This window comes from Dromiciops gliroides, chromosome 2 (assembly GCF_019393635.1).
Source record: "Dromiciops gliroides isolate mDroGli1 chromosome 2, mDroGli1.pri, whole genome shotgun sequence".
Classification (NCBI taxonomy): domain Eukaryota; kingdom Metazoa; phylum Chordata; class Mammalia; order Microbiotheria; family Microbiotheriidae; genus Dromiciops; species Dromiciops gliroides.
The window spans coordinates 359,035,386-359,058,727 of NC_057862.1; the positions used below are offsets into that span (position 1 = coordinate 359,035,386).

Below are 23,342 nucleotides of genomic sequence, written 5' to 3' on the forward strand. Positions count from 1 at the left end.
TATAGGGGCAGCTAGGTGGCACAGTGGATAGAGCACCAGCCCTGGAGTCAGGAGTACCTGAGTTCAAATATGGCCTCAGACACTTAACACTTACTAGCTGTGTGACCCTGGGCAAGTCACTTAACCCCAATTGCCTCACCAAAAAAAAAAAAAATACTCTTTTCCATATGGGATAGCTCTTGGGAAGGGGAAGGTAGAGAGATGAAATAAGATACCATGATAATCCAAGAAACAGAAAATGTCAATTAAGAAACAAATTAAAGTAAGAAAAGAAGGCCACTGAGGCATTTTAAAAACACAGAGAAGAGGAAGCTAGATGGCACAGTGGATAGAGCACTGGCCCTGGATTCAGGAAGACCTGAGTTCAAATCCAGCCTCAGACACTTAACAATTACTAGCTGTGTGACCCTAGGCAAGTCACTTAACCCCAGTTGCCTCACACACACACACACACACACACACACACACGAAAAGAAAAACACAGAGAAGAGAAGAGAAGAGGACGGTCAGTAGGAAACAGGTAAACAGGATAGGTTTGAAAATAACATGTCTTCATTGCATACTTGAAAGATAGAAGTAAGCTATGTTAGGTGCAGAGTTGTGGCTGCTCGTATATCCTTTTTCTCTTTTGCTTTGTAGATGGATATACTTCTCTTTTGGGGTTTTTTGTCTAGAATTTTTTAAAAGGGGAAAAAGAACAGGAAAGTTCTGAAGAGATCAAATATTAGCCTCCTTTTCAAAAGGGAAAGACCCACTACAAACTATAGGCCTGTGAACTTAATGTTGATTTCCGGCAAAATTCTAGAATTTGAATTTTAAAAGGTTTATAAACATTTAGAAAGAGGAACAATAATTATAAAGAACTACCATGGACAGCTAGATGGCGAAGTGGTTAAAGCACCGGCCCTAGATTCAGGAGTACCTGAGTTCAAATCCGGTCTCAGACACTTGACACTTACTAGCTGTGTGACCCTGGGCAAGTCACTTAACCCCCATTGCCTGCAAAAAAAACCAAAAACAAAACCAGATTATATCATGTTGTACCTCATTTCATTTTTGACAAGTTTATTAGACTTAGTTTATTAGCTCAGGGGAATGCCATAGGCATAGTCAATCTGGATTTGGGGAAACAATTTGACAAAATAGCAAGCTAATCATTGTGTGCTTTATTTAATGGATTGATGTCAACTTGGAGAGGTGTCTCTACTGTAGCACCCCAGGGAATTGTCCTTGGCTTTTTGCCGTTTCAAGTTTTTATCAGGGACCTGTATAAAGGCACAGTGGCATATCTCCTTCCTCTCCAGTCACTTTCTCCACAATCTTCTTCATTTGTACACCTGAGACCATGCCACTCTCTCCCATAACCTTGTTCCTGGATGGGATGTGTCAATTTACATCCCTATGGCCCCACTCACCATCCCAGTAACTTTCTAGACCAAAATGCCAGGCTCTGACCACAATTCTCTGTATGAGGTGTTTTTGCATTAGAATATAAATTCCTTGAGGCGAGAAGTTGTTTTCTGTATTTGTATCCCTGGAGTGGGACTGTGCTTGGCACATAGTAAGTGCTTAATAATATTTTTCATTCATTAATGTTTATTAAATTTGCAAATGACATCAATCTAGAAGGGATAGCTAATACACTGGCTAACAGCATGGGGATCCAAAAAGATCTCAATAGTCTAGAAAGATTGGTTGAAGAATTTGAAATTTAATAGAGCTACACCTAGGTCAAACAAATCAACCATATAAGTTCAGAATGGAGGAGTTGTGGATAGAAAAACATGGTGTGAAAAGGACTTGAGAGTTTTAGTAGACTGCAAGCAAATTACGTTCTTCTCTCTCTCTCTCTAGGTTGTTTTTCGACCTCTCTGACCACTCTTTGGTTTGCTTTGCAGGTTCTTCATCCAGATCATGCCCACTAACTGGGCTTATCTCCCAAGGTTCTTTCCTGGACTCTTTTCTCCCTTTCGACTCTCTCCCTTGGTGATCTCATCAGCTTGATTATTTCTAGGTAGTTGATTCCCAGATATAATATCTGATCCTGACTTCTCTGCTTCTTGCCAACTTCACATTACCAACTGCCTCTTGGATGTCCCATAAACATCTCAAACTTGACTGAAAATATTTTTTTCTCTCTGCCGTCCCCCTCCCAACTGTTTACTCTTCTGACCATCCCTGTCACTGTCAAGAGCATTATCACCCTCACGGTCACCCAGGCTTGCAACCTCGCTGTCATCCTCAGCTCTTTTTTCACATTCAGTCTATACATGTGATCCGTTGGCAAGCATTGTCGATTCTGCTTTCATAAGTATTTATCCCATCCTGTCTGCTCATAGCGCCACCACCGAGGGGCAGATTCTTTCCTCAGGCCAAGAGCATGACAAGAGCCTTCTGGGTGGTCTCCCTACCTCGTCTCTCCCTACTGCAGTCCATCTTCCATACAGCTGCCCAATTGATCTTCCTGAAGTGTTGTTCACACTCCTATTACCTCCAAGATCAAACCCTTCACAGCTTGGCCCCTTCCTACCTTTCCAATCCTTTTACCCTTTAACCCCTTCTGCACACTCTGTGAGTGGAGGGCAAAGGTCTTCTTGCAGTTTTTCTCTCTTGATTCCTTTGCCTTTCTGATGGATGTCCCCTCCCATATCAGGTACACTTCTCCTCCTCCCCTCCACTTCCTGGATTCCTTCTCAGTTTAAACCCCAACTTCAACTAGATGCCTCCCTAAGCTCCATCCCTTATCCCCCTGGGCTTCTTTGGAATGACCTCTACTTAACATGGTATTTATCAGTAGGTATAAAATTGTTTGACTATTGTCTCCTTCCTCTTTAGGAATAAATTCCTTGAGGAGAGGGACCATATTTTTGCCTTCCTTTGGATCCCCCCTGCTAGACAGTAGCCAGTCATGTAACAAAGCTTGTTGGGTAATTGTTGATTGTGACTTGTCAGCCTAAAACACAATGGCAATCAAAGAGAGCAATCATATTCCATTCAATTCAACATTTATTTTTTATTTTGGGGGGTCAATGAGGGTTAAGTGACTTGCCCAGGGTCACACAGCTAGTAAGTGTCAAGTGTCTGAGGCTGGTGCTTTATCCACTGAGCCACCTAGCTGCCTCCTCTACTTTTTTTTTTTTAATTTTTACTCCGAATTTAATGAGCATGAAAAAATAAGCATTTCTATATAGCAAATAAAACAGGGGCAGCTAGGTGGTGCGGTGGATTGAGCACTGGCCCTAGAGTCAGGAAGACCTGAGTTCAAATCCGGCCTCAGACACTTAACACTTACTAGCTGTGTGACCCTGGGCACGTCACTTAACCTCATTTGCCTCACCCCCCCCCCCAAATCTAAGCAAATAAAACAGAAAAAGTGAATTATGTGTGAAATCATGTATATATCTATCTATCCAGCTTATATTTTAAAAGTATATAAAAATTCAACAGGTCACTTTCAAAACTGTTCTGTTTGAACAAACAGTATGCTTTGAGGCAGGTTTAGGCTTCATATAAAGAAAAAAATTTTAAATGTTTTTTCTTAATGTAACACCAAATAAAATGGACATTTCCATGTATATAGCAGAACAGGAAAAAAAATATTGTACACTAAACTGCCAATCTCATTTATGGCTTTCTTTTCTAAGTAAATACTGTGCACTGTAAGAAATTATGAAAGTGGGGCAGCTAGGTGGCACAGTAGATAAACACCAGCCCTGGATTCAAGATGACCTGAGTTCAAATCTGGCTTCAGACACTTGACACTTACTAGCTGTGTGACCCTGGGCAAGTCACTTAACCCTCATTGCCCTGCCCCCTCCCAAAAATATGAAAGTGAATATGGAACAAGCATGGCTCAAAAGAACAGATAAGAAGACACTCAAGCCCCATTCCTTTGAAGAGGTGGGAGGTCCACAAATGCACTGCACATATTTTCAGACATTTTTTATTCATTGCTTAATTATTCTAGTTTTTCTTGTTTTTATCTTTAAAAACATACAATTTGGGGGCAGCCAGGTGGTACAGTAGATGAAGCACCAGCCCTGGATTGAGGAAGACCTGAGTTCAAATCTGACCTCATACACTTGACACTTAGTAGCTGTGTGACACTGGGCAAGTCACTTAACCCTCATTGCCCCACCAGAAAAAAACCAAAAACAATAAAAACATACAATTTGTTATAGGGGATGACTCTTTGGGAGGGGAAAAGAAGGGGAGAGGGGGAACATTGTGATCATGTCAAAAAGCAATACATAGATAAAAACTTATTTTTTTTCCTATGGGGCAATGAGGGTTAAGTGACTTGCCCAGGGTCACACAGCTAGTAAGTGTCAAGTGTCTGAGGCCGGATTTGAACTCAGGTCCTCCTGAATCCAGGGCTAGTGCTTTATCCACTGTGCCATCTAGCTGCCCCCACACTTATTTTTCAAAAAAATATGTAATCAATTCAACATGTAGCTGTCAATGCTGTCCTGTTTATCTGTGCTTCTTTTTGACTTTTCTTGTGTTCTCTGAGTTATTTTTTAAAAAGATAAAATTGCCCTCTTTTCTTTCTTGCCATCCTATCCCTTTTCCCCCTTACCTTCCCTACCCCATCTATTGGAAAAGAAAAAAAGAAAATGAAAAACCAAGCCCTTGTAACAAATAATTTTTTTTTCATAATCAGAGCTTTCCCAAAGTAGAAGGGGTTGCCTTTTGGAACAGGGTGAGAAAGGGAGAGTATTGTGTTCTCTCTCTCTTGAAGTGGATCTTTTATCAGGAAAAGTGTAGAAGGGATTCTTCTTCAATGATCCTCTGAGGTCCTTTCTAGCTCAGGGATTCTATATTTCTACCATATCCTCCTCTTCCTTAGAGAACAGTATTCTTAGCAGGGTCTCTGGGTCCTCATCTTCCTGAATGATTCATCACAGCTGTCCTCTAACCCCCAAACAGGCCACTCAGAATGAGTGAAGCCTGGGCTACTGGGGTCTCTTTCCATCTGGTTTCCTGGGGCTGATTATTCCCATTCAGACTTTTGTGCTGCAAAGCCCTCAGGTCAGTTGAATCTTTGGGGAGGGAATACAGAGGCACTATTGTTGTTGCTCAGCCCCTTTATAAGTCTGTTCCTTTTCCTCCACCAAGTTAACTCTTCCCTCTGTGGGCCCCAAGCAGAGCAGGATTGCTTGATTTACATATATATCCCTCCTGGGCTTGGCAGACTCTTGACCTCAGACTTTGGTTCTATGGTATCCCCAGGGCCCTGCTCAATTTGTGCTAATGTATCCTAAGGCCTGGCCACATCCAGCAAGCAAGACAGCCCATCTGAAGCTGAGAAACTAAAAGGAGGGAGCAGTTGCCAGGTAAGCCAAAACACCACCATAACCTCCACTACCTCCCCTTTGACCCTAATGGAGGTCGCCAGAGAATTTGGGAATAATTGTATTCTCTAACCATTGGTCCTGTTTCCAGTCCAGACCCAGAAGTCACATCCTTCAGTGTGGAGAAAGGACCCACATTCCTCTATACCGGGGCTTCTTAAACTTATTCCACTTGAGATCCCTTTTCACCCAAGAAATTTTTACTTGACCCTGGGTATACAGGCATATAAAATAGGCATATAAAATAGGTATATATAACCTTTTACTGTTGCCACATTTTTCTCGACCCTAACAAATAGTTCACCAAAAGAGTTCACTGAATTTTGGGGCCACTGTGATTATTAGTTAAGTATCCTAAGATGTTACTAGGAATCTTAAAGGGTTGTCTAGGTCACCTTACCCTCCACCCTTTCGGGCAGGCACTAAACCACCGTCTCATATTTAAAATAAAAAAATTTCCCTTTAACTATTCTTGAAATTTTAAAATAATTATTCTTTGTTTTGTTTTGTTTTTGCAGGGCAATGGGGGTTAAGTGACTTGCCTAGGGTCACACAGCTAGTGTCAAGTGTTTGAGGCCGAATTTATGTTTTTTTGTTTTGTTTTGTTTTGCTTTTTGTTTTTTGGCAAAGCAATTGGGGTTGAGTGACTTGCCAAGCGTCACACAGCTAGTAAGTGTCAAGTGTCTGAGGCCGGATTTGAACTCAGGTTGAGGTCGAATTTGAACTCAGGTACTCCTGAATCCAGAGCTGGTGCTTTATCCACTGCGCTACCTAGCTGCCCCTATTCTTTGTTTTAACATTTGTTTTTAAAAATTTTTTAAGTTCCAAATTCTCCTCTCTAGGCTCTCCCCCACCCACTGAGAAGGCAAGCAATATGATATCAATTATATATGTGAAGTCATGCAAAACATTTCCATATTAACCATATTGAAAAAAAGGCAAAAGAAATAATTTGAAAAAAAGTATGCTTCAATCTGCATCCAGAATTCATCAGTTCTTTCTCTGGAGGTGGATAACATTTTTCATCATGAGTCTCTTAGATCACTGTATTGATTAGAGTAGCTAAGTCTTTCCCAGCTGATCATGACTACAATACTGCTATTACTGTGTACAGTGATCTCCTGGTTCTGCTCACTTCATCAATTCATATAGGTCTTTCCAGGTTTTTGTGAAACCATCCAGGCTCGTCCTTTCTTATAGCACAATAGTATTCCATCACAATCATATTCCAACACTTGTTCAGCCATTCCCCAACTGATGGGCATCCTCTGGAGTTTCAGTTCTTAGCTACCACAAAAAGAGCTGCTATAAATATTTTTGCACATACAGATCTAAATTGTGGTATTGCTACTACCTTCTCTTAGAAAGGTGGTCTATCCCATTTTCAAATGTTTGGGAAAGGAAATTAAACCCCCTTAGGGATGCATTCCTAGGTTTAACCACCATAACTATAGGGAAATTCTGAAGGTTCTATCTCCTCCTCTTGAAGCCGATTCATTCCAAAGAAAGGGACGGGCAAAGGAAGGAGGTCCAGTCAAGCATAAGGGATTCTGGATGCAAGAGAGACGTAGGACCGATCAGTGGCTAAGGTCCGGAGTCTAGAGGCCCTGCTAGTAGAGGGAGATGCTACAGTGACGTTCGAGTAGGCGGTGCCCCCTTCACAGCCCAGTAGGGGTGGGACGTGATGCATAGGCAGGGGCGGAACCTGGAGCGGAGGGGCGGGACCAGAACGCTGTCGGGCCAGTCCGGGGATGGGGCCAGTTCGGGGAGGGGCGGGATCAGAATGCATTCGGGCCAGTCCAGGGATGGAGCCAGGTGGGGGAGGTGCGGGGGTGGGGCTGTCCACGGGTGGGGTGGGGCCAGTCTAGAGGTGGGGCCAGCAGGGGGGCGGGGCTGCGGCCTAACTGAGCTGGGTCCGGCTCAGCCTCCGCTGTCGGCGCTGGTTTGGAGCTGCTGGAGTCGCGGCTACACCACTGGCGATGGTGGGCATCCCAGGAGCGGCTGCCTTCCAGTGTAAGCGGGGCCAGGGCTGGGAGGATGCGACGAATGGGTCCCAAGCCATGGTGGCCCCAGGGCCGGCGGGAAGAGGGGGTGTGTGTGTCCATCTGGTGCTTGGAGGGTTGGGAGGGGTACTCCCTCCACGCTGGCTCTCGGGGCACCCACGACCGTGGTTGGGCCGGAGGCGGGGGTGTCCATCATCGGCCCGAAAGTGGATACAGAATCATAGGCTGAGATTCAGAGAGGGGGAGTAACTTGCCCAAGGTCACACAGCTCGGGTGTAAGGTAGAGGCCAGGTTGGACACCCCCTCCTTCCTCCAGGTGTCCTGACGCCCAGCCCAGGCTGGGCTCCCTTGGGACCCCGCCTCCCTCTTGGCCACCCAGGACCGTCCTACGGAACAAACCCTTTCCCGCTATCTTCACATTCGAGCGCACTCCGGCGACCAAGAGGCCCCAGGTTTTGGGGGGGGGGGTCGTGTTTCGGGCGCGCAGAGGGTGCTTGCCTTTGTGAAGGGCAGAGGCACCCATTCTTCCCTCCCTTCCTCTTACCCTCCCATCCCCAACCAGCGATGAGGTCTAACTAAACCCTTATGGTGAAGACTCCAGTGGAAAATGAAAAACTCACCTTTTGACAGAAACTCTGTGGAGTCTTAGATCAAAAATTGTTTTGTGAAAGTTCTGCTTCCCTCTCGCCTAATAAATGCTTGTTGACTGACTGACTGACCACTGGAGCCCTGTGCTCTACAACCCAGTCCACTACTTCTTCCTTGTCTGGCCTTGGGAAACCAGCTTCTCTTAGAGGGGTTAACCTTTTTTAATCAGCCTTGGGCTCTTTCCAAAAAGTTGCAACTTTGCACCTGAGCTGGCACAGAAAGGGCAAGATGGGGGAAGGAAGCTCGGACAATGAAACCTGCATGAGCGGTAACTTCCTAACTTAGCTACGGCCGACCCAGAACACTCGGTAACCTTCCCCAGACAGGACCACCTAGAGAGTTTGCTGCCTTTTGATACTTTGCCTGTGCCTAGAACACATTTTAAATTTTAAAAATGAATACATATTACTATACTAGCTGGTGGTGGTGGAAAAGACTCCAGATTTGGGATAGGTAGATGATAGTATGCATTTATCAAACACCTACTATGTGCCAGGCACTGTGCTATACGAAGGAAGGTAAGAGCCTCAGCTCTCAGGAAGCTCACAGTCCAATAGGTAGATTTAAAACTAATCCAACTCTTCTTTTACTGATGGCGAAACTGAAGTCCAGAGTGGTTTAAAAGCAGGCCCCCTGGCTTGGAATCCTGAGCTCTTTTCATTGTACAGAGCTGTCTCTTTACCTCCTAGGTTCAAATCTCTCCTTTGCTACCTGGGTGACCTCGAAATAGCTTCCCTTCTCAGACTTAGTTTCCCCATCTGCAGAATGAGGGGGTTGGATTTGAAGAGTTTCTGAGGCTTCCTTTCAGGAACGAAACAGGATCTGCTTTGAAGATTCAATTCCTAGGGGGTTGGGGGAGGGGAATGATCTCAAGTGAATGAATTCCGGAAGTTTCCTTGGGCTGAATGGATGGGGCCAACCAAGGTGTTTATTTATTTGGGAGTGGAGCTCCTCAGACTGGAATTTTGAATGGAAACCTTTTAGATTTTGCTTAAATCCAATTTTAGTTATATTGGAAAGGGTTTTCTTTATAAATGAAGATGAGGAAGGAGGCTGAGAAAAAAAATAAGATCAGTACAGGAGCTTTTTTGTATGTTTTGATGCCTAAATAATCATTCAGAACATCCTGCTGGCAAAAAGTTGGACTCTTGCCCACCATAAGTTGTGGATTCGTTTTGCGGGGGAAGGAGGCCAGATTTGTGGTTACATCTGCATGGGGAATCTTCCATTTGGACTTTGTCTCTTCACAGGAAGATTGGCTTTTGCAAGTTATAAAGTTGCCAGAAGCAGTGAGAAGTGACTTGCCCATGGTCACTCTGCCCGTATTGGTCCCAGGCGGAATTTGAACCCTCGGGTCTTCCTGACTACGAGGCCCAACCTTTCTTCAATACATGCTGCCTCTCAATGTTTCATAGAGCAAATTTGTACAGTTCTTGATATCACATATGAGGAATGATTTGCTCAATTGGTGCTTGACCTTAATGGTTTACCTCCAGATAGATTTATAACATATACTGCACATGACTTCTATTTTCAGCATAAAAACATTGAATAGGGGAAAAATTATGGATTCTTGTCGAGCATTTATTATTAGGGAAGTTAATATGTCATAGCCTCTGCCTTCAAAAAGTTTACCTTGGTACTGAAGCTAATGGGTATGCAGAAAAGTGGGATACTTAGTAAAGAACAGTGTTAAATTAGGTAACCAGACAGAATGCTCCAGGAAAATCTGAGGAAGGGAGAGATTACTCTCAGCTGGGAATGGGGGTGGGGAGAAGAGTCAAGGAAAGGAAGGAAGATACTTGAGAAGATTTCATGGAGAAGACTACCTGAGCCTGTCTAGGAAAGAAAACAAGGATTTTAGAAGGTCAAGATGTGGAAGGAGATATCTATAGCTATACTTTATAGCTATATACATATTATATACATGCTAATATGTATACACTCATGTATACATGCACGGATATGTGCCACACACAACATATGCCTATGCATACACATATACATGCATGCATGTATCTATAGCTATATCATCTATCTATCTACACACATAAACATGTCTAAATGCACTGAGGAAGGGGAGGGCGGGATGATGAGTTGGATTTAGAATAAAAGGTGGCTGAAAAGGAAACTAACTCGAAAGGCCAGGTTGAATTTGTATTTTTAATGACCAGGCCATGGGAGGCCACTGGAAATTTTTGAGGGGGATAGAAACATGATCAAACCTTCACTTGAGGAAAATTATTTTGGCAGCCATATGGAGAGAATGGTTTGGAGAGAGAAAAGATTGGAAGCAAGAAGGTCCAGGAGAAAGCTATTACGATGGTTCAATCAAGAGATTTAATGTGGATTTGAAAGAGGGAAGCCACATGATTTGAGGGGAGATTGTGCTGGTGCCATTGACAAAACTTAGCAACTCACTGGGTGTGAAGGGGTGAGGAAGAGAGAAGATTCAAAGGGTATAGCAAGGATTTCTGGGCCCAGGTGACTGGGAGGAGGAGGAGAGTGCCATCGACTAAAAAAGGAAAATTAGGAGGAGAGGAAGATTTAAGAAGAAAGATCATGAATTAAGTTTTGGAAGGGATGAGTATGAGATATAATCCAAACATTTAGGTGTTAATGTGGAGTATCGACTGTGGGAATTGAAAGGAACCTTAGAACAGAAAGTTTAGAATGTTCCTGCTGAAAAGAACTTTAGAATGTGCAATTTCAGAACGGGAAGAAATCTTGGAATAATAATAATAATGGTGGTAATAATAACAACAACAATAATAATAGATTTGTTTAGTCGTGTCTGACTCCTCATGATCCCATTTGAGGTTCTCTTGGCAAAGATACCAGAGTTGTTCTCCAGCTCATTTTACAGATGAGGAAACCGAGGCAAATAGGGTTAAGTGACTTTCTCAGGGTCACACAGCTAGTAAATAAGTGTCTGAGGCCAGATTTGAACTCAAGAAGTTAAGTCTTCCTGACTTCAAGCCTGGCATTCTATCCACTGCACTACCGAGTCCTCTCCAGTAGCCTAGGACCTTCCAGTGAAACTCACAAGCATGTGAATACCTGAGAAGGCCAGGTACCTTCCCTCACCACCTAGGGGAGAGATTGAAGACAGTGAAGAAAAAGGGCATGTCAGGATACCACTGGCATTGTTGGATTGTTGTTGTTGTTTTTTTAATTAATTAATTTTTAATTAATTTTAATTAATTAATTAAATTAATTTTTTTAATGGGGCAATGAGGGTTAAGTGACTTTCCCAGAGTCACACAGCTAGTAACTATCAAGTGTCTGAGGTCGGATTTGAACTCAGGTCCTCCTGAATAAAGGGCCAGTGCCTTTATCCACCCACTGCACCATCCGGCTGCCCCCCTGGATGGCTTGTTAGCCAAGATTTATGTAGTGCTGTAAGGTTTGCAAAGCACTTTACAAATATTGTTCTGTTTTGTCTTTACAACAACCCTGGGCAGTAGATACTATTATAATACTCATTGAACTAAGGGAGAAACTGAGGCAGACAGCAGTTAAAATCACTTGATTATAGGGACACACAGCTAGTAAGTGTCTGAGGCTCGAATAAAATATGAGAGCTATAAGAGAACTTAGAAGTTACCTGTAGAGCCTAGACCAGTAGAAATAGAAGGAATCTTAGAATACAGAGAATAAAATATTTGAACTGGAAGGGATCTTTAGAGGCCATCCAGTACAGCCCCTTCATTTTGCAAATAGGTCTGGAGAGGGTCAGGGCTTTTCTCAGCTGTCCCCAGCATGTTAGTGGCAGAGCCAAGATTAGAAGCAGCTCTCTGGATCCAAGTTCGGGGAATACCTCTAGTCTGCTGCCTCTCTGGACAGCAGAATGCATAAACCAGGTCACCTTCTGAGTGAATGGAAAGAGCATTTAAGAGGAAAAATGCCGCATGGTAGGTGCTCAAACTAGTTCACAAATGCCAGTGACTAGAAGGTAGATGTAGGACCCTACCCCCTCCCTTGAAAAAGATGGCAAGAGGGGCAGCTAGGTGGCGCAGTGGATAGAGCATTGGCTCTGGAATCAGGAGTACCTGAGTTCAAATCCGGCCTCAGACACTTAACACTTACTAGCTGTGTGACCCTGGGCAAGTCACTTAACCTCAATTGCCTCACTAAAAACAAACAAAAAAAAAAAAAGAAAAAGATGGCAAGATCGGACTGAATTAAGAATTTAGAAATAGATCTCTGTAGCAGTACTTTGCAGTTCCTTCTAATGATGACTAATAATAATAACAGCTAAAATTTATATCTTACTTAAAGGGTTTTTTTGTTTTGTTTTGTTTTTGCGGGGCAATGAGAGTTAAGTGACTTGCCCAGGGTCACATAAAGGGTTTTTTTTTTGTTTGTTTTTTGTTTTTTTTTTTAGTGAGGCAATTGGGGTTAAGTGACTTGCCCAGGGTCACACAGCTAGTAAGTGTTAAGTGTCTGAGGCCGGATTTGAACTCAGGTACTCCTGACTCTAGGGCCGGTGCTCTATCCACTGAGCCACCTAGCTGCCCCGTTACTTAAAGGTTTGCAGAGGCACTTTACAGGGTGTCCCCAGTGCCTTAGTGTGGTTTTGAACTTTAGTCGCTTAAACTTGAATAACTTCAAACTTTACTGAGGCTTTTGGGACACCCTTAAGAAGTCTATGAAAGGGGGGGGCAGCTAGGTGGTTCAGTGGATAAAGCACCAGCCCTGGATTCAGGAGGACCTGAGTTCAAATCCAGCCTCAGACACTTGATATTTACTAGCTGTGTGACCCTGGGCAAGTCACTTAACCCTCATTGCCCTGCCAAAAAAAAAAGTATATGAAGTAGGCATTATCATCCCCATTTTATAGATGAGGAAATTGAGGCTGAGAGAATTTAAGTGACTTGGCTTATGGTCACATAGCTGGTAAGTATGTATATAGACTCTTATCTAGAACTGGAAGAAATCTCAGTGGCCAACTAGTCTTTTCCAAGAAAGATTCAAACCTAGATCCTCCTGGCTTCAAGTTTATTCTTCTATCCACTATACTTGGCTGCCTTCTGTAAAAGTGGACATAGACTATTTTGAAGTTTGTGTGGGTGTGGGTGTGGGTGTGGGTGTGGGTGTGGGGGGGTGACATGAAGAAATTCACTTACTCTTTCATCGCACATATATTAGTCTCCAAAAAAAAAATTCATTACCCTAAATGAAGCCAATAAAAATGAAGTCAGTAAAATTTTCATAGAAGTAAAAGTGGAAATGCTGAGATACAATTGTCCTTGGGTGTTTTATCATTGAATCATAGCTGGAGACAGTAAAGAGGCTTTGGAAGGCATCTAGTCCTGGTGTTTTGTAGATCAATCAGTAAACATTTATTGAGCACCTACTACATGCTAAGTGCTGGGGATACAAAAAGAGGCAAAAGACAGCCCCTGGCCTCAAGGAGTTTATAATCTAATGGGAGAGACAATATGCAAACAAATAAATACAAAGCAAGCTTTTGTATCCTTTCACAAAGCAAGGATAATTAGGAAAGGCTGGGGAAAGCTTCCTGTAAAAAAGGTGGGATTTTAGTTGGGACGCCTGGGAAGCCAGGCAGGTTGGTAGTCAGAGCCAAAGAGGGAGACCAGTCCAGGCATGGGGGACAGCCAGAGAGATTGGCCCGAGTGAGAGATGGAGAGCCTCATTCGTGCAACAGCCAGGAGGTCAGTGTCATTGGAACGAAGAGTATAGTTGAGAAAACTGAGACCCCGAAATATGAAGCACTGTGCAAGGTCACGAGGTCGTGTACACTGAATATTTTTTAATGAATGAAGAAGGGAGCATCTTCAACTTAAATTCAACAAACACTTATTCAGTTCTACAAATAGTTAAGTGCTCACTATATGGCCAGAACCATGTTTAGCTATGAGGATACAAAAGCACAAATGAACTAACCCTTGGCCTTGAGGAGCTTCCATTTTGATGGATTGTACATGCCTAGGACTTGTGCTCAGATAAAAATGACCTGGCCTCTCTTCCCAAGCAGCCTAAGATAATGCCTTTCCTCAGTTGATCATCTCCAAAATTTACATAGTTGTTCAAATGTTGTCTCTCCCATTTGACTCAGCTCTTTGGGAGCAAGGAATGTCTTTTGTCTCTCTGTTTAGCTAATAGTAGGCGCTTAGGCCTGTAAGTAGGCCTTATTGGCTGACCGAGGCAAACAGACATGCACACATAGAAGTACCATATAGAGGAGAAGGTGAGGAGGGAAAATGAGATCCAGAAGGAATGCTAGCGGAAAGCTTGGGGAGCTGAACTCCTGTTCACCTGGATTGAGGAAAAGGGGAACCAGGGAATATTTAATGGAAAAAAGGCACTGGAGCTATGCCTTAGAAGAAAGAAGGCTTTCAACAGGTGGAGTTGAGGAGGGAATATCTTCTTGGCTTGGGAGGGAACAGCCTACAAACATGCACGGACGTGGGAGAGCAGTAGGAGATCTGGGAATGGCTAGCAGTCCAATTTATTGGGAACTTTTGGAATGTGGAGGCTGGTAATGTAGGTCTGAGCTAGATGGAAGGATGAGCTTAAGACATTTTATCTTATAGGCTGTGATCGCCAAAACCTTTTTTTATCATGTACCTGATCAGTAAAAAAATTGTTGAGCACAAACCCCCCATATATCTATATTTTTACTTATTAGAGCGGCCACTGAGCCAAGAAGACCTAGTTTTAATAAAAGTCCAACTTCTTGACACCTAGTATGTAACTTGGATCAGTCACTTAATTGGTGTCCCCCTCCCCATGTTTCTTAAGATTGTAAATTACTGGGGGCAACTAGGTGGCGCAGTGGATAAAGCACTGGCCCTGGACTCAGGAGTTCCTGAGTTCAAATCCGGCCTCGGACACTTGACACTTACTAGCTGTGTGACCCTGGGCAAGTCACTTAACCCCCATTGCCCTGCAAAATAAATAAATAAATGAATAAAAAAAATAATAAAAATTTTTAAAAACCCTGTAAATTACTAAGGAGGTATGCAGGCCTAAGGTAGTAGAGTTGGGTGTATCATTAAAACCACAGGTCTGATCCCCGTCTCCTCCACATACTCTTGTACTAATGATGATCCACATTATAAAAGTCATATAAAAATACAAACTTAATGATAATATATGCTATAAAGTACCAAAAATAGACAGTTAGGGACAGCTAGGTGGCGCAGTGGATAGAGCACCGGCCCTGGAGTCAGGAGTACCTGAGTTCAAATCCGGCCTCAGACACTTAACACTTACTAGCTGTGTGACCCTGGGCAAGTCACTTAACCCCAATTGACTAAAAAAAAAAAAAGACATTTAGAAAAGTAAGGGTTTAGATGAATTAATATTTGACCCCAGATCAAGAGTTCTCAACATTTTTTGAGTCCTGGCCCCCTTTGACCATCTGGTGATACCTCTAAACCCCGTTTCAGAACTATATTTTAAAATAGTTGAAGAACATGCTAGATTTTAATTAAAGGTTAATAAAAATAAAGATGTACATTTTTTCCATCCCTGAAATCTTTACACTGACCTTCCTTATGAACCCCTGTCCTAGGGGCCGGCTAGGTGGCACAGTGACTAAAGCACCGACCCTGGATTCAGGAGGACCTGAGTTCAAATCTGGCTTCAGACACTTGACACTCACTAGCTGAATGACCCTGGGCAAGTCACTTAACCCCTGTTAAAATAAAAATAAATAAAATAAAAAAGAACCCCTGTCCTAGGGAGCCATTGGATTTTATTCAGGGGGCAAGTGACTTAGTCCTATCTACAATCACTTTGGCAGCTGTGTGAAGGGTGAATTGGAGTGAGGAGAGACTTGAATAGGGAAGGCCAAAGGTGAAAGGCTTTTACAAAGTAAGCCAAGGGAAAGGTGGGGACTGAGCCTGTGTGCCTCCCAGGTGAGTAGGGAAGTACAAAATGAGGGATGATGTGAAAAGAGAAACAAGATTGGGCAATTGACTGGGTGAGTTGAGACTGAGTTGAGGTTGCAAGGCTGGGTGACAAGGAAAGATGGTGGGCTCAGCTGAAATGGGAAATTTGGAAAGAGGAGAGGGTTTGGGGACAAAGATAATGGAAAGGGCAGCTAAGTGGCTCAGTGGATAAAGCACCGGCCCTGGATCCAGGAGGACCTGAGTTCAAATCCTGCCTCAGACACTTGACACTTACTAGCTGTGTGACCCTGGGCAAGTCACTTAACCCTCACAGCCCTGCCAAAAACAAAACAAAACAAAAAGCAAAGATAATGGAAAGATGAAATCCGTGATGCAGATTGTCTCCCATTTAAGTCTCTTTAGCTTGTGCCATTTACAGTGTCCCATTGAAAACCCAAAGTGGGAAGGGGGAGGAGGGTTGACTCCTAGACTAGGGCTTCTTAAATTTGTTCCGCTCATTTCGCCAGGGAGATTTTTATGCCACCCGGGGGACATAAAATAGGTATGCATAACCTTTTACTGTTGCCATATTTTTCTCCACATTCAGGTATGTGACCCTTTATGGGTTTGAGACCCACAGTTTAAGAAGCTTTGCCCTAGAGCACAGAGCCAGCTAAGGTTTTGGAGCTGACTCATGGGCACCTGCTGCAGTCAAGAGGTGCCTGGGAGCCAGAGTATGGAAATGCTGGGATATGTGTGTGGGCAGTTTCCCAACAGCACTTGCTTTGTTGCTGGTGCTGGTTCCCAGGTCTAGGGTTAGATTTTAACTATCCTGAGGGGACCAACTCTAGGGCAGAAGTGGAGAGTTTAGATGCTTACTTCCTGGGAAGGGAGTGGAATAGGGGAATGTTTGGTGATGAAGGTGTAGGGGGTGGTGTGGTTGGGTTGTAGATGAGCCCATCATCTCACCTTTGGATCCCTAGATCCTTGGGATAATGTCATTCCACCCCCACCCCATCCCACCCCCAGTTTAGATATCTCTGCTATTAGAAATAAGCAGCCACTAAAAGTTTTACCAAGTGGTATTGAGTGCTTAATCTAGCCTGTTGGCTTGGTAAGCAGAGAAGCTGGGATAGAAGCAAGCTAGAGGGGGACTCTGGGGGTAGAATGGGCAGGATTATTAACCCATTTGAGGGAGAGGGATGAGTCCAAGTGGAATGTGAAGCTTCATTTATGACCAAGTGTTATTAAATTTACCTCTCCTCACTGTCCTGTTTCTAAGTGGTCTAGGAATGCAGAATCACTTTAAATATTAAGTTGAGCAAATCATAATTAGGAGGATAAGCCTGTTAGGAGAAAAATCCCATGCTAGGGGAGAAAACTCAGCTCTAATATATATGCCTTTGGAATTGCCCATCCTCCTAGCAGTGACTGGCTATTTTTAGAGGGAAGGAGGCACCTTTAACCCACATGTTTGCAAGTACATGCCCTTCTCCAGGCAGCACGAGTTCAGTGGCCAAGTTTGGGCAGTAAGATAGATGTTGGGTGTTGCAGTGTCCAAGCCTGGATTTGGGGTTTGATGTGTTTGTGAATGTGCTGGCCTTGCTTCAGAGACACTTAGTCTCCTCGGCTGCTGCCCTTTCGCTCAGCAGATTAGGGCTCTCCCTACACTCAGGATGCCAAGGGCTTCCCGTCCTGGATTTAAGTCACACGTGGGTAGGGTAGCTCTCCCCTGGGTTCCATTGTGGAAGAGTATATCCCACCCCACCCCATTCCCTCCAGGTCAGCTGTCTTTCAAGTATGTGCCCTTTAACAGAAGGAGAGCTGGTAGAGGGAGTGGGTGGCTCAGAGCATGGGTATCTTGTGTGTCCCACTTACTAGAAAAAGAATTCCAAGAGCATGTTCCCCAGCTGTGGATCAGCATTGGCCACTACGGTGCATGATGATAACTATTTTGGTTGCACATAGGGCTCTACAGTTTCACTAACAGTCTTTTACAGATGAAGGAACTGAGGCACGGGGTGGGAGGAGAGGGATTTACTCAAGGTCACCTGTACTAATGGTGTTATAGCACAACTGACACAGAAAATACTCAGCCAGGTACTCGAGGTGGAGAAAGAGAGAGAGAGAGAGAGTTTATTACACACAGACCCAAAGGGGGTTTCAAGTCTCCAGCAATGGGCGGCCCAGTCTTGTAACCCACCTGGTTATATACAAAAGGAGTAGGTGTGGTATAGTGGCAAGTTTATCAAATGAAGATGAGGTCAGTAGTTAAGGGAGGCCTGGCATTGCAGCTGGGGTACCTCAAGGCCAGAGCCTGTCTGAGACAGACGAGGTCAGAAAGCAGAGATTACAGGCCTGCAGCTGTACAGCAAGGCGTGGGTCTGTTTGAGATAGACAAGGTCAGAGGCTATGTGTGATTTTCTACATCAATGGCAGACCAAACCAGGCCTAGTCCAGGTCTCCTCCTGTCTGATATACCATTTTTTTTTTTTTTTGGCAGGCAATAAGGGTTAAGTGACTTGCCCAGGGTCACACAGCTAGTAAGTGTCAAGTGTCTGAGGCCAGATTTGAACTCAGGTACTCCTCACTCCAGGGCTGGTGCTTTAACCACTGCACCATCTGATACACCTTTTTTTCCCCCTCACTGTTCCACAGAATATCTCTCATGGGTTCATTGAAATGGTGCAGCAGGTCAAATTATCCCCTTCCCCTGTGTACATCTGATGGATGATAGGACCTTTCTGGTGTGATAACCCCCAATGAAGCTACTCTTCAGAATATAATAAAAAAGAAAAGAGACTTTTCTTGGTCTCAATGTAAATTTAGATAGCATTTTGTTTATTTAAGAAATGGAAAGGAAAAAAAAGGAAGGACAACAGGTCCATAGGAGAGGAAAGAAAAAAGAGAGAAAAAAAGGAAGGAAAGACGTTCACAGTTATCCAGAAGAGGTAAGGAGGTAAGGTAGTCCTCAGGAAGCAGATGGGCTAGGGTTTCTTAGTCTGAAGAGTGCAAGGGATCTTTGGGTAGATTTCAAGGGGTCCATGATGGGGAAAAATGACACTCTATTTTCATTACAGTTGGTTTCCTTTGTAATCCTATGGATTTTATTTTATGCATTTAAAAACATTCTGAGAAAGGGTCTGTAGGCCTCTCTCCTCTTCCCCTCCCCTCCTTTCCATCCTTTTCTTTTCTTTCCTTCCTTTTAAAAATAAACAAAATGCCATCTAAATTTACATTGAGAAGTGTAGTGACCAAGAAAAGCAATCTTTTCTCAGTAGGGGAAATTACTTGGGAAACTCAAGATTGGACAATTGCTAGGTAAATTTAGAATCTAAGGTGTTAAGGGAGATTATAAGCAGCAGAGCAGGCACAGGGAGGCAGTGAGGTGTCAGCTCTTTTAGAGTTCCCCGGCTACAAGCCAGACTCCCTGCCCAACCTTATCTAATGTTCCAGCCAACCATTGCCGCTCCCCAGTTCTATGCCAGACCTCCCAATATTGTACCTTTGCAGGCCCTGTCCTTTGGGCAACTCTGCCCTCCTTGCCCCTCTTTATCTCTCCAGTTAATACTAATGTTGTTTTTTTTGTTTTGTTTTGTTTTTTGCGGGGCAATGGAGGTTAAGTGACTTGCCCAGGGTCACACAGCTAGTAAGTGTCAAGTGTCTGAGGCCGGATTTGAACTCAGGTACTCCTGAATCCAGGACCGGTGCTTTATCCACTGTGCCACCTAGCCACCCCCAATACTAATGTTTTGATAGCACTTTAAATTTTACAAAGTGCTTTGATGTACATTATCTCACTTTATCCTCACCACAACCCGGCAGGTAATTAATGAAAGATGACAGATGAGGAAACCGAGACCTCAGGTACATTAAGTGGTCATTCATTGATCAAGGAAGTCAAATGTCGGGGACGAGATTGAGACCACTGGATCCTGTAGGTTTAGATTTGGAAAGAGCTTCAGTTTAAACTCTGCACTATGTTCTCCCCTATACAGAGAGCTGGAATCCGGATCTCTTCTGGACTCCCTGGCTCACTCCACTGCATCCTTAAAAGCCTTTCTCAGATGCTGCACCATGCTTGGAGCCCATACTCCTCCCCCGCCTCCCCCATCAGTAATGACCTTCTTTGGACTTCATGTAGCTCTGGGTTTTGGTTGTTTTTTTTGTTTTTGTTTTGATAGAACACTTCTGCACTATTCCTAAATCTCTTCCAGAAAAAAAGGTCTTGAGGAACTTCAGATGCGTCTATATTCCCTCAAGTCATTTAAAAAACAAACTGTTTTTTCCCCCTTCCACACAAATCATACCACTGGGCTGATCTTTGCGGGGTAAAGCCCCATTACTCTTAGCTTAACAACCCATCTGGGTTTACCTGGGGCCTTAGGAATCTACTCTTCAGCAACACCCCGCCCCCACCCCCACCCTCACCCCCAAAGCCATTCTTCTTGATCTGTCTTGGTAGTGGTGTCAGATTTACATTACTTGTGACTCCCTAAAGCTTGGAGGAGTTTCTTTATCATTCTAGTGGCTTTCTGTTTCTGCTTGGTTGATCATTAGCAATACAAAGGTACCTGGTCTCACTCTTTATTTTGCATTTGCCTTTTTTCTGCTGGGGGGGAAAAACGGGTGCTTCCAATTCTCCAAAATTCATTTCCTCCTGGATAGTTTTAAGATAGAGTGAATGAGGAAATACACTTGGAGACTTCAGTAACCTACCTACCTCATAAATGCTGTTGGGAGTCCTGGGGAGGAGTCACCTTTTTCCTGGAGAGCATCTACCCATCTTAGCCACTCTTTTTTTTTTTCTACTTTCTTGAATCTTTTTATTATATATTTTTTCTCAATTACGTGTAAGCAAAAGTCTTAGACATTTGTTTCTTTTTTAAAAAATTCAGCTCCAAATTCACTCCTTCCCCTTTTCCCTCCTCGAGAAGGCAAGCATTTTGATATAAATTATACATGTGCAGTCATGCAGAACATTTGCATATTAGCCATGTTGCCAAAAAGACCCAAACTGCAAACCAGAAAACCCAAGAATAATAAGGTTAAAAAAAAAACTTGCTTCAATCTGCATTCATATTCTATCAGTTCTTTCTCTGAAGTTAGGATAGCATTATTGGTCCTTTGGAACTGTCTTGGATCATTGTATTGCTGAGAATAGTTAAGTCACTCACAGTTGATCATCATGCATTATTGCTGTTATTGTGTACAATCTACTCTTGGTTCTACTCCTTTCATCTTGTATCAGTTCATCTAAGTCTTCCCAGGTTTTTCTGAAAGCATCCTGCTTGACATTTCTTATAGCACAATAGTATTCCTTTGCAATCATATACCACAACTTGTTCAGCCATTACCTAATAGATGAGCATCTACTCCCCTGAGCCACTTTTGTTTGTTTGGTTTTTGTTGTTGTTTTTTTTCAGTGAGGCAATTGGGGTTAAGTGACTTGCCCAGAGTCACACAACTAGTAAGTATTAAGTGTCTGAGGCTGGATTTGAACTCAGGTACTCCTGGCTCCAGGGCCGGTGCTCTATCCACTGCGCCACCTAGCTGCCCCACCCCTCAGCCAATTTTGATGACACCTTATATTTCTCACCACAGCAACTCCCAGAAGGGGATCAAAGTGGAGATAAAACTGAGGGCTATTGGCATTACAGGCTTCTCTCTGGGCCAATGCATGCTTCTACTGAATACCTGCGGAGAGATCTCTCCATTTGAAACTGCTTATTCCCAGACTGTCATACTGTGCTCATGAATGCCACTTGTAAGATCTTTTCTAGGAAATGCTGCTTTCCTAGCCTGCAGGGCATTAGGACCTTGGGCTGGGGTCTTCAAGCTGGACTTCAGGGCCTTGAACTGAATGGGGTATTCTTCCCACAGCAGACTCTTTGAGAGAAAAGTGAAGAGCTTGCTTCTGTTAGCAAGCCTCACTCTGAAGTGACTGGATTGGGGCAGCAGAGAGAATACAATCAGGAAATTTACCAGGGAGCCTCCCATGAGAAAACCCTTTGGAGGCCAAGGCTGGACAATCTAGGCTTCCTGAGGCCAGGATTTAGTGCAGGCATTGTATCAGTTTGAACGGAAGGAGTTCTCTTGTAGCTCTCACTCTTGTACTTTTCACAAAATAATTATTTGTGGTATGGATGGAGCTTTTTTCAATCAGTCTAAATAAGGCATTACTTCCTCCCAGGGCCTAGCATCCCTTCCCCCATCCTCACATCCTTTCTGGACCTTGTGCATCTGGTTGTTCCTTAATGCTCGTTGAACTGAATTTGCTTGACCTCCAAGATAAAGGCCCAGACTCTGACTCTGCCCTTCTACTCTTACTTTATGCATGGTCATAACATTTTTTACCTGGTTTCCATATCTTAAATTTAGGAAGGGTTTCTAGATGCCGCAGTGAAATGAAGGCCTTGATAGGAAGAAAGGAGAAAAACGATTATGGGCAGGCCACGCCGGTTTGTTCAGGCTGCTTCAGCAGCCTCTGAAGCTTTTCTGTGCCCAGGACGGTCACTGAAGTTCATAAATATCCCCTGATTCCTAGAGAAGAGACATGAATGATGTTCAGTATCTCCAGTAAGAAGCCAGGGACATTTGTGAAGCATTGAGGTTTCCAGCCAAAAAAGTCAATCTTTGGTTAAAAAATCAAAACCAAAACAAAGAATTTAGAAGGGAAAAAAAATAAAAACAACCATATTGCTTCAAGGAGGTAAATGTCAATCCTTTGGGAAATTCAGCATCTCTAAGTTATGAAAAAAAGAATGGGGACAAAATTCTGGGGAAAGAAAGCAATTGAGGGGCCCTGACAACGTCTGTGTTGAAGACAGACTTTCCCCTCCAAATGCCTTTTCCTTTGTTGGGGAGGGGAGGAGCAAATCTAAGCCAGGGCCACTTAGTTTGAGAAACAGACTGGGGGGGGGGAGCTTAGGAATGTGCAAGAGAAGGCATCCCTGAAGGTTTTTAGGTTTCTGCCTTCTCCCAGGGGCATCTCTTGTTCTCAAGACCTGGGGAAGAATGAGCTGCTTTAAGTTAGTGACATATGTGTTTGCCTTCAGCTCTGTACTCATTGTGCTCTGTTTAGTGCACAGGGTAGAGTGTTTCTTTTCTTTTTTTGTGGGGTGAGGTATTTGAGAGGGGAGAGTGGGTTGAAGTTCCAAGGTTTGGAATTTATTGACGTATTGAATCAATGCATCAGAATTTAAGGCCTACTATGTTACTGGGTACTGTGGGGATCAGAGATTTCAAGTTAGAAGGGACCTCTGAGGCCATCTTATTCTCATTTTATAGATGAGAGAAACTGACTTGCCCAAGATTAACATAGTAAGAAGTAGAAGTGGGATTTGAACCCAGCTCTTTTTACCCTTAACACCATTATCCTTTGTACTATATCACATTGACTCCCAATTCAAAGTCAGAAATGAAATTGTTCCAGCCTGCAAATTGAACTGCTTCATGACTTGAATTTTTGGGGT

The 23,342-nt window shown here is 43.5% G+C and overlaps 1 protein-coding gene across 6 annotated transcripts in view; it reads left to right on the forward strand.

Annotated features, from left to right (window-relative positions):
- Positions 1–7,247: 7,247 nt before the first annotated feature.
- CBFA2T2 (CBFA2/RUNX1 partner transcriptional co-repressor 2) overlaps positions 7,248–23,342 on the forward strand; it is a 181,282-nt gene continuing 165,187 nt past the window's right edge. For 2 of the 6 annotated variants that reach the window (XM_043985287.1, XM_043985291.1), the window contains exon 1: positions 7,252–7,367. Coding sequence is in view for 1 of the 6 variants with exons in the window: in XM_043985292.1 (XP_043841227.1) it covers positions 7,334–7,367 (34 nt within the window). In the remaining 5 variants the exon portion in view is untranslated. Of the gene's footprint in view, positions 7,368–23,342 lie in introns of all 6 variants that reach the window. The other 4 variants (XM_043985292.1, XM_043985289.1, XM_043985297.1 and 1 more) reach the window with 4 other exon arrangements.